This window comes from Falco naumanni, chromosome 3 (assembly GCF_017639655.2).
Source record: "Falco naumanni isolate bFalNau1 chromosome 3, bFalNau1.pat, whole genome shotgun sequence".
NCBI classification, from domain to species: Eukaryota; Metazoa; Chordata; class Aves; order Falconiformes; family Falconidae; genus Falco; species Falco naumanni.
The window spans coordinates 120,173,523-120,191,651 of NC_054056.1; the positions used below are offsets into that span (position 1 = coordinate 120,173,523).

The 18,129-nt window shown below is 38.5% G+C and overlaps 1 protein-coding gene across 1 annotated transcript in view; it reads left to right on the forward strand.

Annotated features, from left to right (window-relative positions):
• Window positions 1-4,513: 4,513 nt before the first annotated feature.
• The window catches only part of ZFAT (zinc finger and AT-hook domain containing), a 129,088-nt gene continuing 115,472 nt past the window's right edge, over window positions 4,514-18,129 (forward strand). Inside the window, exon 1 of the mRNA XM_040588799.1 lies at window positions 4,514-4,698. Within this exon, the coding sequence (XP_040444733.1) occupies window positions 4,686-4,698 (13 nt within the window). The 5' untranslated portion in view covers window positions 4,514-4,685. The remainder of the gene's footprint in view (window positions 4,699-18,129) is intronic.

The following is an 18,129-nucleotide window of genomic DNA, read 5'->3' on the forward strand; positions in this document are numbered from 1 at the left end:
GGGGTAAACTTTGATGCAGAGTGTGAAAGGCAACTTGGTGTTCATCTATTGATTTTTTTTTTTTTTTCAAATTTCTGTTTCGTGTTGCAAGGCATGGAAGTATTGAAGCTACATCTAAATGGTTATAAAGTTAATACTACTTGAAGAGTACGATTATGCCAAATTAATTTTTTTTGTTGTTTACTGTGTTTTTGAGATATGCAGCTCACTCGTGTTACTGTTCCCCACTCAGTGTTGATACCAGAGGTCCTAAACATTGCTATCCTTTTTTCTTTTTTTTTTTTTTTTTTTTGGGGGGGGGGGGGTGGTGGTGGTGGTGGTGGAGGGCAGGGGTGGGGAAATGTTCCTGTTGTGGTTAAACAATTTGCCACACCGCATTGCCAGCAAAACAGGCATCCTGCCCTATACAGTACCTTCTTCCTGTTGGTGCTAAGGGTTGTACTGCCATCCAGTGACTAAGATCAGCTACCTGCTATAGAAAAAAGTATTAGTTTTCTGCTTTTCTTTTTTCTTTTTAATCCCCATCCCTCCACCACCCCCTGGATTAGTTCACAGGTAATAGCAGTGCTGGTCCAAGTAACTTGCATCATGAAATTATAAAATAGCTGTAGCAGTGGAAGAAGCAGGAGTCCCTCAGCTGGAAGACAGAGAGAACAGGACAACTCTTCTGCCACAGTGCTCTTACCATGTTCTATTTAAACCATTCTGAAAGTGCACCAGCAGCCAGGCTCTGTGGCGTGAGTATTCTCTTCGTGTAAAGCAGTACTAAATTGCACTAAATTATGTTCTTATTGTGCAGTTGTTTTCTATTTGAGGGTGTGATGAAGGTCTCAGCTGCATGTAATTGTTGCATTCATGCATTACTCTGTATTTTGCAGGCATGCATAAAATAGAAGTGTTTAGTTGCTGTGGCTTAAAACACAGCTAATAAAAATTGCTTCAGGATTAACTCCAGAATAGCTGTGCATTATCATCTCCAGAAATACCTATCGCTGTAGGCAGGAAGATGGTATTCTTTTCTGCTGGTCCTGCTGAACATACAAATCAGCTTCTTTTGGATGAAATAAAATTGAAAGGTGTGCTTCTGGACTTGGCTAAAATGTTTGGTTTAATGCTGTTTAGAACATAGGTAGTACTAGAGGTATTTCTGAAGTGAGGTCCCCTGGAATATATGGAGTTTGAATACTGTGTTCAGCATGAACTGGTTCTGTTTTGCAGATCTCTTCCTCTTGCAATAAACTGCCCACTAATATGGGTGTAGTTTTGTTGTTGGGGGTATTTTTTTAGATGAATACATTGATCAGTTAACCAAAAGGTGTGGGGGAAAAAACCCAACAGTCAATACAAGGAAGAGAGTTCATTTTAGCTACCAGTCTTACTGATTAAATTGAGTATCTCTCATTCTTATTTTGAAACTCAGTGACAGAATGAGATAGTTCAAAGTTCACTGGGCCAACAGTACCCAAAAAGGTCATTAATCTGATGTTATAATCCTTCTAGGTTTCCCCTTCACCAAGGGGCCTTTTGTGGCCCTTGCTCTTTCTTATCCTGTCTGCTTGTGCTGAAAGAGTTTGTCTCAGCTGCCTAGTTCCCATCTTGGTAGCTGTAGACAGCTCTTACATGGTCCCAACCTTCTCTTTGCCAGAGCAGACGGGCCCGTCTGCCTGCAGCTGTCCCTGTGGGGGATGCCCTTGAGGCCCTTGACCACCTTGGTAGCCAGGGCTGGACCCTCCTTGTTTCCTCAGCACCCGTTGAAGGGAGGGTCCTCAGCCGAGCAGCCGGTGTCTGCAGGGCGGCCTTGGCAGGAGCAGGCGAAGAAGGGATACCACCCCTTACCCGCAGCCCTCCCCGCGGTTTGCCTGCCCCGCAGCAAGGTGCTGGCTCCCATTTCAGCTGCTTCTGCCCCAGCCCCTGGCCCCTTTCCAGCAGCGCTGTTCCTCTGCCAGCTCTCCCCAGCCTGTGCTGACGCTTGGGGTTCTTCTGCCCTGGCTGCAGAGCTTTGTGCTTTTCCTTCTTGAACCCGATGAGGTTTCTTTTGGCCCTCTTCTCGGGTTTATCGTGGTCTGTGCCTTCTGACAGCCGCGCTGCCGGTCAGTGTCAGCCCCTCTTTTTCTCTGCCTGCCCCCTTACACTTGGCTCTCGCCTGCGGGTTTGCTGAGGGCGCACTCTGCGTCGTCTTCCCGGTTGCCGATGCGTGTGTTTGGAGCCCTGTGGTGGCCTCTGGGGTCCTCCCTTGCCAGCTTGCAGCTGGACGTTCGGCCGTGGGCTGTAGCCGCGTGAGCCAGAGATGCAGCCAGTTTTCTTTCTTCTGTTCATTGAGCTGGGGCTTCGCAGCTCCCAGGTGAGCCTGCCTCAAAAGCTGTCCTGAAGTCAGAGTATATTATGTGGGCCATTTAACTTTCATCAAAGCCCCCAGCTCTTCATGTGATGTTGGTTGAGTACATTCTGCCTTTGATAAATCTTTGTAAACTGTCCACATCTTCAAAAATTAATTCCTAATGGGTATGTTCTGTGTGCCTTCCAGATGTTGGAGGTGCTCTGTACCTCCTCTGACTCTCAGACATGAGTGGGTTTTGTGCTTGTCAGGAACCTTCTGTGAATGCCATGATACCTTTTTTCCTCAGATGATACTAGTAATTCTGTATAGAATACAGTAAAAGAAGAGTAATGCATCTGGTAGTTGGTAAGCAAAATTTTTACAGTCAGTATGAAAATCAAAGATTATTTTTAATGATTTAGTAAAAAATTTCCTGATACAAGTCACTTATATCTTCTCAAAAAAAAAAAAAGTATTGCTGCTAGTTATCGTAGTCCAGTAACTAAATTTTATCTTGCTGCAAGTAGGGAAACATGACTCAAACTTGTCAGATACACTCCTGGCATATTTACAGACTAGGAAAGTACTTTAATTCTTGTTCTGTTATGAATTATTGGAGGAGGCGGCTTAATTCTAGAGGAGATGGTGTTTGAGAGAGAGGCTATGACAGCAGTAATTTTCTAAGTATATTTGTCAAATCCTATGTAAGATTGATTTGACAATATGGAGCAATGTTTTCAAAATGAGCTGTTTTGGCAGCACATTATGTCTGTTTCCAATTACTGTCAGTAAATCCTGAAAATTATTTTCTGTAAAGAAGTTGGTGAAATCTACAATTTAAATACAGATACTAATTCTGAGAATAGAGGAAAGGTGGTTTGTTGGTGGTTTTTTTATGTTGTATGCGTTTTGTTTTATTTTTTAGATTGTTGATGTTGAAGTGGATGCCACAACTGTGTGCTGTTTCTGTGTGGACTGTTTCCTTTGTGGAAGCAGGCTGCAAATGTGTGTTTAAAAGAATGGGTCTCTTGGGTATTATTGCAAAACAAATGATTAACTTTTTTTTTTAACTTGTGCATAAGGACAAAGGGGCTTTGTGAAACGAAGTGCCATGCACTTCATGTGGTGTTTGTGACTTGAATGCTTGCTATGTTGAGCTTATTTACTTTGAGGTAATTAAAAAAAATTCTATATGCTCTTGGAGCAAGGTTAAGATTGATACTTCAGTCTGATACCCTTCAAGATTTCATTGCAGTGGAGGAGCTGAGCTTGCTTTATACAGCACGGGAAAAATACTGTTGCAACACTGTACTTTCACCAAAGTCTACAAGCTGCAATAACAGTCTCCAGACTGATTACCGAAATTACGCGTGAGAGTGCCAGGATTTCTCCTATTTGCAACTGGACTTGTTTGCAAGGATTGGAATATGTTCACACAGGATTACCTTTAAAGTGGGAACATTTGTTTTGTGTTGCCTGTAGATCTCTTGGTGCCCTGGCCCTTACCAGCTGCTTCAGCAATCTTGTAACACTGGGTAGACTTAACTGTTGGGCTGCTGATGTTAGCAGACTACCCAAATGTGCCCTTGTTCAGCAAAGGTAAGCAAAAAGACTTTGCATATGAATATTGTCTTGCAGTTCTCAACTTGTTTCCATCACAGTGTTACAGAGAACTATTGTTGGCAGCTAATATCACCAGAGAATTATAATTGGAAATGTGAGTGAAAAGTCATTAAGTGGAGTGTGCTAAATGTGTCATTGATTTGTCTGCTACACCAGACTCAATTGATACCCACTCAAAAAAAAGAAAAAAGAAAAAAACAAAAACCAACAACCTAGTCAACAAATGATGTATTGGTATAACTTTTCTTGCTCTTGATCTTTTTAGGGAGGTTTTCCCATTCGTGCTTGGCCATATTTGAGTAGGCAGGCATGGAGGGCTTCAACGTTTTAGGAAACCTGCTACTAGAAATAGTAAAAACTGAACTACTTGCATTTAGTTTTCTTTTGTATGGGTAGAGCTCTTCTGATATTAATGCAAAGAACATTTGTTAAATGTATTCTTTGTTTCTATTTCTTGTCAAGTATTAGGATTGTTTTTTGCTTTCCTGCTTCTGTCATCCGCTTTCTTAGAGTGATCAGATCAGTTACTGTATATTCAGTAGTGTGAACTTTCTTTGTATTTTTCAGATTGGAGGATCTTCTGAATCCTATGCTTAAAGATGCCTTTAAAAAGAAAAAGCTTTAAAAAGAAAAAGCTCACTTCAGACAGCTTTGTCGTCTTGAACTAGAGGTATTGGTTACCTTGGAAGAAGAAAAGGCAGACCATAGGCCCAAATTGGAAGACTCTTCAGGATAACATGGAGACATGTCATGTAGAGGTAGCTGTGAAATATTTAGCAATTTGTTTTAATAGTTTGTAACTAAGTATCACCAAGACTCTACCCCAATTAAACAAATCTACTTCCAGTATAGCTCTTTACTGAGAATGAAGCAAAAATTCCTTTCCTATAAGAAGGACTCAAAAGAGAAAGGTAAATGGCTGAAACTATGAAACTAAAATTACACTGTGGACAGCAATATCGAGTTATATGTTAAACCCATTGAGTTTGTATAATCAATTTCCTGTAGATCTGAAGGAAGAATACTTCTATGGAAACAGAAGGAAAGTGATTGAATATTTATGTGAGTTCTGGCCTAATACATTCAGGCTATGAACGTTTCTCCTAAGTTTTTAGTTCTAGTTGTTCAGGTTTCTCTTACGGACAATGCACTGTGCTGTAGTCATCGTGCTAGAAAAGTTTAAAACTGAAAAAAAAAGCAAAAGTAACAGTGTGTGTTGCTATGTATCATGTAGCAATATAAACTGCTGAATGTGTGTGTTCTGAGGAAAAGAAATAGAAGTAAGGGTGCTAATAATCCTTTTTATGTTCTTGATTGCAAGTTAAGCTATTAGTTGGGATTCTTATGAGGACAGTTCATTATGTTAAGTTCTTAGTGTGGTAGATTGATTTTTTTTTTTTGTAATTATTAAAGCAAAATGGCCTTGAATTAGCCAATTCCTGCCACCTGTAGTGACTGTGCAGATGACTGATTACTGCAGAACTTCCCAAGTTACTGGAAGTAAAGACTTAATTTGACCGAATAACTCTCCTAATGGAGAGTCAAGATGATATTATAGAAATATATGGTTTCTTGAGGCTCAGCTATGTTCCTCAACCTGAGGAATACAAAACCTGTGGCAATTGCTGCTATCATTCTTAGCCATAGCAGACTAACTTTATGATATTTTTTTCTAACTTTGTGGCCTGAGATGTGGGGCACTTTTGAAACAGGACCGTAACTTTATTTTGGCTCACATCATCCTTTTTCTGTAGTTTGTCCTCCTTTAGATCTTTTTGACAGATAAGAATATTATTTTACAACAACAGACTTACAGGTGTTTGTTTTTCTGAAATAATTATGTATGTATGGCATATGCATCCAGCCCTCACTTAAATTTGGTCTCAGCTGTGTTAGTAACATTCTACATTCCTGCTTTCCCATACATTTTTAAAGTATCAAGACACTTTCTTCTCTTTCTTTACAATTGGTAATGATATTCATTTTCTGTCAGTTTTAGAATTCACGGTGCAATTTTAAAAATATCTAACTTTTGCACCAAAATTGCTAGTTGTACTGCATATGTATTAGTGATCAAAAGAAGCAGCGCGTGCTTTCCTGAAAATATGCAGGAAATGCAGTATTAAAACTACTTAGTACTTCTTCATCATAATTTATCATGCATTGTTAACTTCTAGTGCTGAAGTGAACTCTCTGTGGGTGTTAGCTCACTATGACATACAATCAGTATTCAAGGCAGCAACACACATGTGAATCGCATGACACAAGTGCCATTGGAGATGATGTGGTTTGGATTACATATGAGCTGCAGCTATAGTTCTTTAGAATGTAATGCTGATTCAGGCACTGTTTGACCCAGGGCAAATAGCTTATTCTTTGTGATCCCTGAAAAAGTGGAATAAAAATGCTTGTGAACTATAGGGCTAGTTAAAAATGTATAAAAATGGTGAAAATTTAATCACTTGATACTTCAGAGTTGGATAAATTTCTTTGAGCATTAGTTTAGAAATAAACTGTCTAGTGAAAAGCAGTTGTTCTCCCCTCCCTGACCCCCCTTGCCCCACCAGAGAAAGGAGGGGAAGAAAAAAAAAAAAAAAAAAAGAAAAAAAACCCTTATATTTAAGGTAGAAAGGGGAAGAAACTATTAAAACCAAATGTCTGCATTTATATTAGGTTTTTTGCCTAGATTTATACTTAAGAAGAGGAGTTTGTGGGAGGTAGGCAAAGAGCATATTGAGAGCGTATCAATTCATGTAGGATTAGTCTTTAAACAGTCTACACTGTAGTATACTACTGAATTTTTAAATCCAGATTTAACTACTAGAAAATTGGTGAATGCTGACTGTTGACTCCACAATGGAAGTTCTTCCTGCTTTTTTTTTAAATCTGTGTGCAGTTCAAGAATACCTTTTTATATTTAGGATTTAGTATTTAATTCTGAATTATTTCCTTGTTGTTATGCCTGACTTAAAAAACAAACAAACAAAAAAAAACCCAAAAAAACACCAAAAAAAAACAGGAAAAAAAAAAAAGCAGCAGTAGGGAGCATCTGTCTTCCTCTGTCAGTTGTAGTCACTTTTTTGCTTGCGTCAGACATCTGTGGCTAAACTGCTCTGACTGATAGCTGGAGGGCTTGACAAAGCCTTGACTCCAAAACACGCACAGGAGTGTGCACACACAGACAGGCTTCTTTTCACTTTGTTTACGTTTAACAATTTTGGTGTGACAACTGAGGCTTCAAATTCAATGAGTTACAGTGGTTGTGCTGATTGTAGAGTGAGGATGTCTTCAGATGTGAGGAGAAGAGAAGAAAGCTCTCTTTGCCTGCTTGCCTACTCACCTTCTTCCTTTCTCCTTCCATCTCATTGAACTCCTTGCTTGAGGTGTTCATTGAAGCTGCAGTAAAAGTTCAGTGTGACTGGTAAAAAGTAATGGTTGAGGCTTGGGAAAATTGCAGTAAATCTCTGTGGCCTGCATGGCTTTCATTTAGAAATTGTGAATGAACGCAAACTTAAGGTATCATAATGGTGTCCCTTTTTTTAATATTAAACCTTTCTTGTTATTCTGTAGTCTTGACAGCTGAAGAACAGTTCCTAGGCATCACACATTGCTGTTGGAGAATGAGGAATAGGTAAATTTCTTGTGTCAGGAGGACTTTGTGTAGCCTCAGATTTACATTGTTCTGTGTGTTTTCTGCATGTGGAGGTAGGAGAGGATTTCAAAGAATGTCTTTATTGCTGTTCTTAAGAAAAACAGTTAAAGGCATTAACAGAAGCCAGCAGTCAATGTTCTTCAGTTTGTGATATTAGAGCAGATGCTGGGTTTTTTTAGAGCTTTTAAGCTTTACAAAAATGAGAGGACAGTGCCTTTAATGAAAGCTGGAGTATGCCATCTACTTAAGTTTGTTTGAAAAAAAGTGTTTGGGGAAAATAGCTGAAGGTGCATCTCAGTAAATACATGGCTTCAATTTTGATTGCACTTTTATAGAAGTATCTTTCAAGTATGTAGTTGTATAAAGTGGTCTGTAATTCCTCTACATTTTTAACACCACATTTGGAAATGAAATTTTCAACTCCTTTTATACAAACTTAATAACTTTAAGATGCTGTACAAGTATTTATAGTTGACAGTGAGTTTGATAAAGCAACAACAGACTTCAATCTTGTGTATATTGGCCGTCCTGTAGTGATCTACATGTTAAAACAAAAGGAGGTTGTGGAGTTTGTTCTCTTCGGGCAGGTGACATTGTAGTAACCTTCATTATTCCTTAAGAAGTGTTAAAGAAAAGCAGTGTAAGAAATGGTTCATTGCAACTTAATGCTCAGCAGCCTAATTAGTCAAATACCATGTGCCTACCTCTGCATGAAATAGCCTATTTCTTTCCAATGTAAAATAGGAATTTTCAGTTTTGGAACAGCCTGAAGAGGCCTTTGTTGCAAGTGACCACTGGCTTTTTAACTATTTATTGTCAAAAATAATGAAGGTCAGCACGGTATCCATAGTGACTGCATGCAGCTTCCTCGTTAATCTTGGCATACTGCTGTAATAACGAAATTCACTTACTACTAACAAGTTTTCATGTTTCAGGAGGAAGTCGACATTTGAAAATTGGATGTGCTTAGGTTTCTGTAACTGGGAAATCTTGACTTTGGTAGTTTTTCTTCACTCTTAAACTCCTTGCCATAATTCTTCTTTTGATGAGTAGTTGTGGAGGCCTAAACAGAACCCCCCAGAATAAGCAACCTTAAATTGCTGAAATTTACATACAATCTGGCAGTAGAAAGCTTTTTACCTGCAAAATTATTTCCTTTTTTAAGGGATAAAGGCTGCTAAATGTGAGTACATAGTCTGCTTTCATCCCTGTTAGCAAAAGGAAGATACTCCAGTATAAACGACAAAAGGTATATAAGTATTACATGAATATGATCAAGGCAGAATTTTATGGTTAAAACAAAAGATAAACTACTGATAGCAGTTTCAGACCCTCCACGTTCATTACAAAGAATAAACTTTCACAACAGCAGGAGCACCACAGGAGTCCTTTGAATTTTGATTTTGGATTACTTCTATGCACAACACTGGAATCGGTGTGTTGGGAGAATATGCAACGACTCAGTGAAATGCACTTAATAAATTACTTTGGTTTAAATTAGATTATTTTCTTTTTAAGTGTTAAGCTTTGGAAATATTATTTTTTAATATTGTGAAGGCTCTTTTAACTTAGAGGAAAATCGGTGTAGAACAGAATGCAGCCTTAGGGGAGTTTTGGTAGTAACTTGTTGAAGGTGGGGAGTAAAATTGTTCCATCTTGAGGTTATTACTTGCCTCCCACCTTGTCATCCTCCTTTAATGCTTACCCAAAGATAAGTGAGTTTGGGTTGCCTTTTTTACTTGGTTGTAATACCAACACCGGTATTACACTGATGCAGAAAGTTAAGTATTTTCAGAATTCTGGCAAGTTGCTCTTTCTGACATTTTCTTTATTATTAATGTGGCTTGTTTTGCTTGTACGTTATATCTTTAAATAAAGCTAGATGCAAAATGAAAATAATTATGAAAGGATAGCTATTTGCAAAATTCATGGGAGGTTCAAAGTGGAAGTCCATTTATTTGAGAGCGCCAGGAATGAAGGTATCAGGAAGTAAAGTCAATGGATTATTATTTTTAAAAATTGTTTTATTTTATATTTTAAATGTGTAAATGAATTTTATATTTACAAATATATAATTTAAAATAAGTATATTTGAACCTAAAGAGGTCTTAAAATATATTAAAAATTGAGAATTTATATTCTAGATGTTGCAGTTAGAAACTTTGTAATTTAATGTAAGGTTAGAATCTAGAACTGTTTTTGTTACTGAATGTGAAAATAAGGTTTTCTTTTGGAATTAGCTGAACAGTAATTGGTTGGGATGTTATAGAAGGATGTCTTAATTTTTTTCTTTTTTATTTCCCCTTCTCTAAAGGTGAGCAGCTGCTTTGCACTCTTAGACAGTTGCAGTGATGTATAGTAGTCTGTTGCTGTAAACATCCCCGACTGGAAGCTGTACCAGTTCTAGCTTTCAGTCAGATGTTTGCTGCACCTGGCTATTCTTGGACAACGTGAGAAGGAAAAGCTGTCATAAATACATATGTACATATATATATCTCTAACAGTGGAATTGCCTTCAAATGAATTACCTGATTGTTACTAGTGTAGGTAAGATTTCTTGATGTCGTCTGAAATGTAGATACAAAGCTGTTGTGTATCTGTCACTCAAAACAGAGTCCTTCGCTGCTTTGTGGTATGAATTATGGAATTATGCTTCACTGGAACATAATGGCAAGTGGTGGTTAATTTCTTGTGCAGTTACCCATAGAATGGACTGACTTTGAGTTGTCTGTTTTAGCAGTTTCTGTTACTTTTGACTCTTAGGAAAAATTACTATAAATGCCACCAGATACTTGGCACGCATTTTGTGATGTGCCTTGCTTTTTGTGGTTTGGTTTTTTTTTCTGGAATCCTACATTCTCAGTCTCCTTATGAGTTGATGGTGCTATTATAGTTTGTAAGCTAGATGTAACCCAAGGCTAAGGGTTAAAAAAAAAAAAAATTGACATGGGATGTGTTTTTCCATTACAATGCATAGGGTATACAGTGGTTTGTGGTATAGTCATCTTTGTGCTAGCCCCACCGTGGCACTGTAAAGGTTTACTGTTCATGTAAATAACAGCTTGTGGAAGTACTTCAGAATTAACTCTTAGCTGTTCCTGTTGACATGATTGATTTGAAGTTGTTTTGGAACTGAACAGTGATGTGCAAAAGTGCTTTCCGCTTTTCTCAGAGCGGGATCTGCACATGCTGTTTCTTGGATCTTGCCTGGGATTTCTTTTTTTTTTCCTCTTTAATCTTCTGTTTTTAAAGGAATGGCCTATGTGAGTAACTGCTGCTAAGACAGGAAAAATTCTTGTGCTACTTTTAGCGCTCCATTCTTCCCCCTCCCAAAATGTTATGTTTTTATTCCCTAACACTTAAAAGAAAGGCTTTGTTCAAGTTATTTGATTATAATAAACCTAGGTGTTATTTGTTCCACTTTGCTATAGTGATTCTGTATGAGATTATGTCCAAAGGTACACATACTTAGAAAAGTGGAATATTTTGTCTTTAATCAGAATTAAAGCTATTAGGATTTCTTAGTCCTGGGAAGGCTAGACTAATAAGCGTTGGAAAGATAATGATTTTCAAGCAGGCAGTGAATGACGAAATGTGAACCAAGGACAGCCAGTTGTCTTCTGTGATGATCCCATGACTGTAACTGTTTTGTTCCTGTTAGCTGGATGTTCTGTCTGGTGACATAGGAATATGAATGGTGATAGAAGGTAGTGAACTTATTTATTGATCTAATTCATTGCCAGCACCTCTACAGAGATTTGTTCTTAAAGCAACTGGGCACACTTAACATCTCAGTTAGCTAATATTAAAAAAAAACCCATGATTTTCTTTGGCTTGATAATTCATGTAAGTATTAATAAGGACTTTGAAACAGAATCTACAGATCTTCATTTCTGTAAAAAGCAAAAAGTGTTGGTGGTAGTTTTCCAAGTTTTCTTTGCTATAAATGTTTAGCATTTCCTAGTTCTATATAGTATTTGGACTTGGAAGAAAGGAAGTGTTCTCTGTTAACAAAACGTGTTGTCTCATAATTAATATGGTAGACATTTTGGTTAGTGCTGCCTTGGCCTTCCCACGTGCCAGATAACAGTACTTGCTTTTTTTTAATAAGCTCAGTTCATGTGCAGTTTGTCAGTCCAGTCTTGCGGAATTTTACTTATGCGTACATTTATATTATACTAGTATCTAATCATGTACTTACACAGATGTCATATGTCTGCACATGAAAAAACAAATTGAAGTGGCTTGTAACTGCAGGAAATAAATAAATTTTTTAAAATGACACTGCATTTCTGTTTGTTTGAGGGTTTTTTGCCAAGTGTTCCTTTTTTCTATACATGAAATACAAAGTACTGAACATCTTGACATGTCTCAAACATGGTGGCTGTTTGCAACTGAAAAAGGTGGGGCCTTCTGAAGTGTTGTCCAAATGCATATTTATGCCGTGATTCCGGGTGAGCTCACACTGCTACTGGGATTGCTGGGAAGGGGTGACGGGAATTCAGCATGCTAGCTTTGCAGTTCTGTTGGTGGGGAGGAATTGAAGCGAGTGTTGCAGAGCTAGGCAATGCGGGGCAACAATGAATTTTGGGAATGGAAGAGGGAGATCTGACACACCATCCTGGTGATGCGAAGCCTGTGACTATTGCTTATGTTAGAGAGTCATGGAGTAGTTTTTGATATTTTTCAGTGCACTAATTTTGGAGCAGAGGAAAATACCTGAATGAAAACCGGGTTGGTGGTCCATAGGCAAGAAGTGAAATTGTAGATGCGCTAGCAACTTTGTCACATGCTGTATATGCAGGTGCCATGTACAGTTTACCTTTGGAGGGGAGAGCTAGGGAGGAATACAAAGGTCCTTGCTTGCTGAGTGAGTGGAGTGCCTGTGCAGGCTAGCGTTTGGGGTTTGGATTAATTACCTGTGGGTTTTGTGACTGATTAAAAGTAATACATTAAAGTCCTCAGCGACTCTAGGCTGGCCTCCATGAAGCACTGGCTTTCCTTGCTGTGAACTCGCAGCTGCATTTGGCAGAAATGCTTGAGCTCATGTTTTTCTTCATACAAAGAACAACTGTTCGACACTTGGAGGGCATCCCCCCCTTCTGTATGTATGAAATAATCTGCATCTGTGATTCCTTCTCCCCAGCAAATCTGCAAAACACCTGTTGGGACAAGAGCTTTGAGAAGGCTGAGGCTTGGCATCTTGGTTGATTGAATTTATTGAAGTATTACTTTACTGGACTGCTGAGATCTTGTTTGTTTGCAACTGTAGACGTTAAATTAAACATACTTGTAAAATCTAAGAGAAGATGTTGAAGCTAAAGTAATCATTTTCTGCTCCCTTGTTATAATTACTTGTATTTTTCAGTAGCTAAATCTATGTGGAGGAAAATAAGAATGAAAATGATCAAAATAATAGGAGTACCTTAAAGTTCTGGAGGAGAAATGGGCATTAGTTTAAGAAAATACAGCACAACTAGGAGACATACAAATGTAGCATCAAAAGCTGTAAAATTTAGCCCACTAAGGAAACTGTTGAAATATTCAACAGCACAAAAGTTTATTTTTACATAAACAGTTTGAGATGGACATCTTTGACCGTTACCCAGTTTGTACCACCCCATTCATCTCCCATATATATTTTGGTGTCGGATTTCAGTTTTGAGAAGTATTTGAATTTGAGATTTCTAGGTGGTGTCTGCTCTGAGCATCAAGGGCCTTGGCAGGTGAATTGCGACAGAATGCTGATCTCTGCAGGCTGCAAGAAGTTTTTCTCCCATTTTCCTTTTTGTACCCCTACAGCATCAGGGACTGTACATGTCTATTACTGTGTTCTGATATTTAGGAGATTAAATGTTTAAAATATGTTCAAACTTCATAATGTTAGTACGGCTTGGTGTTTCATGTGCTTTGAGTTGTGTGAATTGTAGCTCACAATATATTGGAGTGTGTCTGTGCAGATTCATTTTTGGATATCTTGAAAGCCAGTGCTGTATATTTATTGTTAACCTAATTTTTAGTTCCTGTAAACATCCTACACTCAGCTATAACAAGTGGTAGGGCTGGGGGGTGGATGTTTACTTCAACTGACTTGGAAAGGCAGCTTTCCTCAATGATCAAGTGACATATTGGCAAGAACTGAATACTATTTTTCAGTAGTATTCAAATAGCTTATTGTATTTAAATACTCTAATTTCTGTGGAAGTAGTATGTATTTCTATAAATGTCTTAATACTCAAATTATGTTTTAGATGGGCTGTATAAAACCGCATTTATTGTGAAACAGTCTTTAACTGATGAACTCTGTATCATTTTTGAATTACAAATAAACTGTGATAATATATCTTTGCTTGAAAAGTAATTCTGATACCCTGATGACAGAGAAATAATCTAAAATCTTGTATTCAGTTTCAAGTAATAAATGACTGCTGCAATTGAGAATTGTTATCTACTTGCTCATCGTCGAAGGAGGAATAGATGTATTGGGTAATGCTAAAATAAACCCAACCAACCAGCAGTAAGACTACTCAGACTTAACCATTTCTGTTGCCCTGTGTATCTAACAAAATTAAAACAATCTCATTTAGACAGGCAAAATCTGGATAGGAGAACCAGGAAGGAGATGAGCATCTCTCGTTTTCCTATAACTCTTCTTACATCATGTCTTACCTCTTGAAATCATATTTTTACTAGTGATGAATGTGGTGTTAAATGGAGTATGACTCCAACATCTGGAGAATATTAAGTACCAAATTTAACAGTTCAAAATGTTTTTGTTCAAATGGAAGAATGAAGGACATGGGATTCATCATTGTGAAGCATAATCTGGCTTCTTGAGGATCGTTTTTACTGTTTTGTATCGCTGTGAATATCAGAAAGGCTCGGACTGAGATGTAACATTTCTTATGTAGAAGGCCAGACACATTCTGAAAATTATCAAGAGCATCTTTCCTCATTTAAATTCACATACATGAGCATCGTTTTTCTATAGTAAAGCTTTTTGCTGTGGTTTTATTTTTACTTCCAAACTTTTTAATTGGTAGAAGTCCTTGTGAGCAGGCTATATGGCATATACCCTACTGCAAACAACTGCGTGCAAGACAATGCATCAAATTCTGGGGTTTCGGATAATTCTAGTGTGTGATCGCTGCAGTACATCCATGTATTTACTGTGTGTGCGTGTCTGAGTACATAAATTGAGACCTAGTAAAACTTACTTTAGTTCATCTGTTTAATTGGTACAAAACTCTGACTTCTCCAGTTGGGGTGACCTAAGGGAGAATGAGGGATGTGAACTGTCCTTCTCGGGAAATACCATGTAATTAAAAAAGCTTACCTCCAGAAAAGAATCTGCGTGTCTTTCTAGTCTATTCTGTTCCCCAGAGTTAGATGCCTTGTGGCATGCCTAGAACTTCAAGTTGCTGGTGAAAAATTATCCTGCCAGGGGTTACCGTGCTCTGGGAATGCCAGATTTTGATTGCAACGTAAAGTGATGAGGTGAGAAGGATATACCTGTGAACCTGTAACGTGTTGCAGCTTTGCCGTTCTGTGTTATGTGGTGATTAACGTTGACATATGCTCTTGACTTGTCCAATGAATTTCTACCCTTGTTCGTGTAAAGGAACGTGCAGTACATACACATCTCTCTATTCCGTCACTGAGTGCAGTGAAATGCACTTGCTGTTTGTTCTCTCTCTGGATCAGTTCCCTTTGCTTGATGTATTTTGCGGTACCGCACACCGATGTAGTGGTGGGATAGTCCAGTGACAAAAAAGGGTTTGATGGCAAGAAGGAACCCTCCAATCAACATTACTGTCAACCAAAAGGTGTAATGATTCAGCTTTTCTGCAAGTACCTCGATCCAGAGCTAATTTAATTAGTAGCATGGATAGTGAGTAAACGATCTGAGCAGATCAGGTGTGAATATATATTTGTTATTTCAGTAGGATTTTTTTCTTTTTTAAATGCATTTGAGATCTAGAATTCCTATTGCAGAAACTTAAGTTTCGGCAAAACCAGAGTCTTGATGTTGTTTTATTATAGAAAGAATAGTTGTGACTGCTTTTGATGGGATGCTTAAAAACTAAATAGGAGTTAAAAAAAAAAAGCTTATTGAAGCTTGAAATTTAATGTATTTTGAATAGTTGGGGTTTGCAGGAGTTTGAGTTTTATAGTTGTTTCAGTTTTGGGGGAGTTAAGTTTTGTTTAGCTACTCCTTGGATTAATGGGCAGTAGAGTACATTACAATGATACTCTTTTCAAACAATTTCAAGTAGCTTGGCTCCTGGGAAAGGAGAGAATGCACTCCCTGGAGAGTGTCAGGACCAGTATCATGAGATGAAATTTCTAAAGGTAAGCTACACTGTTGGGGGAGGGTGGTGGTAGTGGTGTGGTGTTCTTTTTTTTAAGTGAGGTTTGGTAGGACAATGAGTAGTATGCCTGTGTGCATCCTTCAGTGTGCTTGGCTGCATGTATGGGTGTTGTGTAGGCTGCTAACTTATTTTACTTTTCTTGTGAAAATCTTAATTTGAGAATTAAATAGACTAATAATTGTACTGTTCCTCCCCAGCCACATTTATTGGGTAATGCTTGTTGTTCTGGTTTGTGCTAAAGTAAAACAAAAAGTTAAACTTCAACCTAGAATATGTAATCAAAGATTCCAAGCATAAAACACTGCAGAATTTGAAGCTCCGTTTTAAATCATGTAGTTCACTTTTTTCTTCCCATTGTATTGGTGGTTTTTGAAGAGATACGTCATAATCCTAGAGTGACAGCATGAAACAAAACTGGGTAAATAGCTGGAAAAGGGTACAGTGTGCATGGTTTGTGAGTCTCTGGGAGTTTCACATAATAGGGTGGAACAGTAAGTCACTTAACAGTCAAAAATTCCTCTTGAGAAACACGTAGGTGCAGTTAAATGTGTTCTTCCGTGGCGACTTTGAAAATACACATTGATTTCTCTGTTTAGTTCCTTCTGGTTTTGTCTTGTGCTAAAAATCCAAATATTTAAATAAAAGTACGTTGATACCTGCTTTTCTGGTCTGTCTGTGTTCAAGATTGTTCTTCCACTAATTTGGTGCACATGCTCTTAACTGGCTGTGCCGCTTTAGCCAGCTTAGTGTACGTTGTGCAGGGGTTCTGTGTGTGTGTGGTGAGTAAGGGTATAGTTAAAACGACTGAAAACTTCCGTGTGGTTTTACAGTAGTTGAGTATGAGTAGCAAGGATCCGGACTGGTGCTCTGTTCAGACGGTTCTGGAACGCACTGCATTCAGGTTTTCTGTTGGGGAACAGCAGCCCCCTAACGTGGGTGTTGAAAGAGAAGAAAGCCTGACGCGTGACAGCGCGCGGGCGCTCGGGCTGGATTGTTTGTTGTCCACTAACAGCGCTCGCTCGGTAGAGAAATAATTTCCTGTAAACAATATGGTTTTATCTTACATCTGCCATTTTAATAAAGTGAAAAATTATTTTCCCAAACTTTATGCAAGCCTTATCTTTGTCTGGCAGGGATGAAAGATGCTTTGTGAACTGAACTGTTTACATAAGGTCATGGAAAACATGCTGAAAAGAAAACATATAAGTTAAGTGCATAGCTTAATGCATTTTTTTTTTGTAAACGCATTTCCCCAGATATTAATTAATTAATTGACTACCACCTAGTAGAAAACATGATCTATTAATGATCTCTTTTGGATGTTTCACATTTCAAGTCTAAGGAATTTGCAAGCTAGCAAATCTCAGCCTGCGTTCCAATTTAGTGTTAATCGTCAACAGAAATATTAAAGCTACGTGTGATTTCATGAAATACGATGTCCTTTGCGCCCACTGCACTCAAAGTCTTGTCTATCCTATTAAGCCATCTGCTGTAGCTATTGCACGTTGCTGCCCGCCTCCTGCCTGCACTGGAGCCGTAACATGCACCCAGCACTTCTGCAGCTGCGCTGGTTCTGCGGGCGCAGGCCCTGGTGGCTGTGTTACGTGCCAAAGGTTTTACTGGTGTGCCAGAGGTTTTACTGGTCTGGCTCCGTCAGCTGGAGATGCAAACTTCGTACAGTCACCTGCAGACAAACATTAATGAGATTTTGCTTCTGCTATTAAACAAAGAGACACCCCCTACCCCTTCTTGCATGAATTAGTCATTAAAAAAGCTGGTGTTACGGGATAGAGGCAGGAAATCAAGAAGCAAACTGGATCTTACCAGAAGACAGAATCTTCATAAGGGGGGAGGAAAAAAGGGGAACGTTAATACGGAGTTTTCAGGTCAGAGGCGCTAGTGTATGGGGGGGGGTGGTGCTAGAGGCCAGAAGAACAGCTGTTGACCTCTGCTTCAAGACACCAAATTAAGTGAAGTGAAAGTCGCTGGTACGGCTGAGACACAAACTGAAAAAAATCACTTTGTATTTTTTTCTGAAAAGCTGAAAAAGGGGGGTGGAAAACATCCCCAAATAGCTTTTGTAACTGAAGCAACCTTTCAGAGAATTGAGGTATTCTCCTTTCCATCTTAAATTTACTGCTGCTTCCCATTTTTATTTGCTAAAG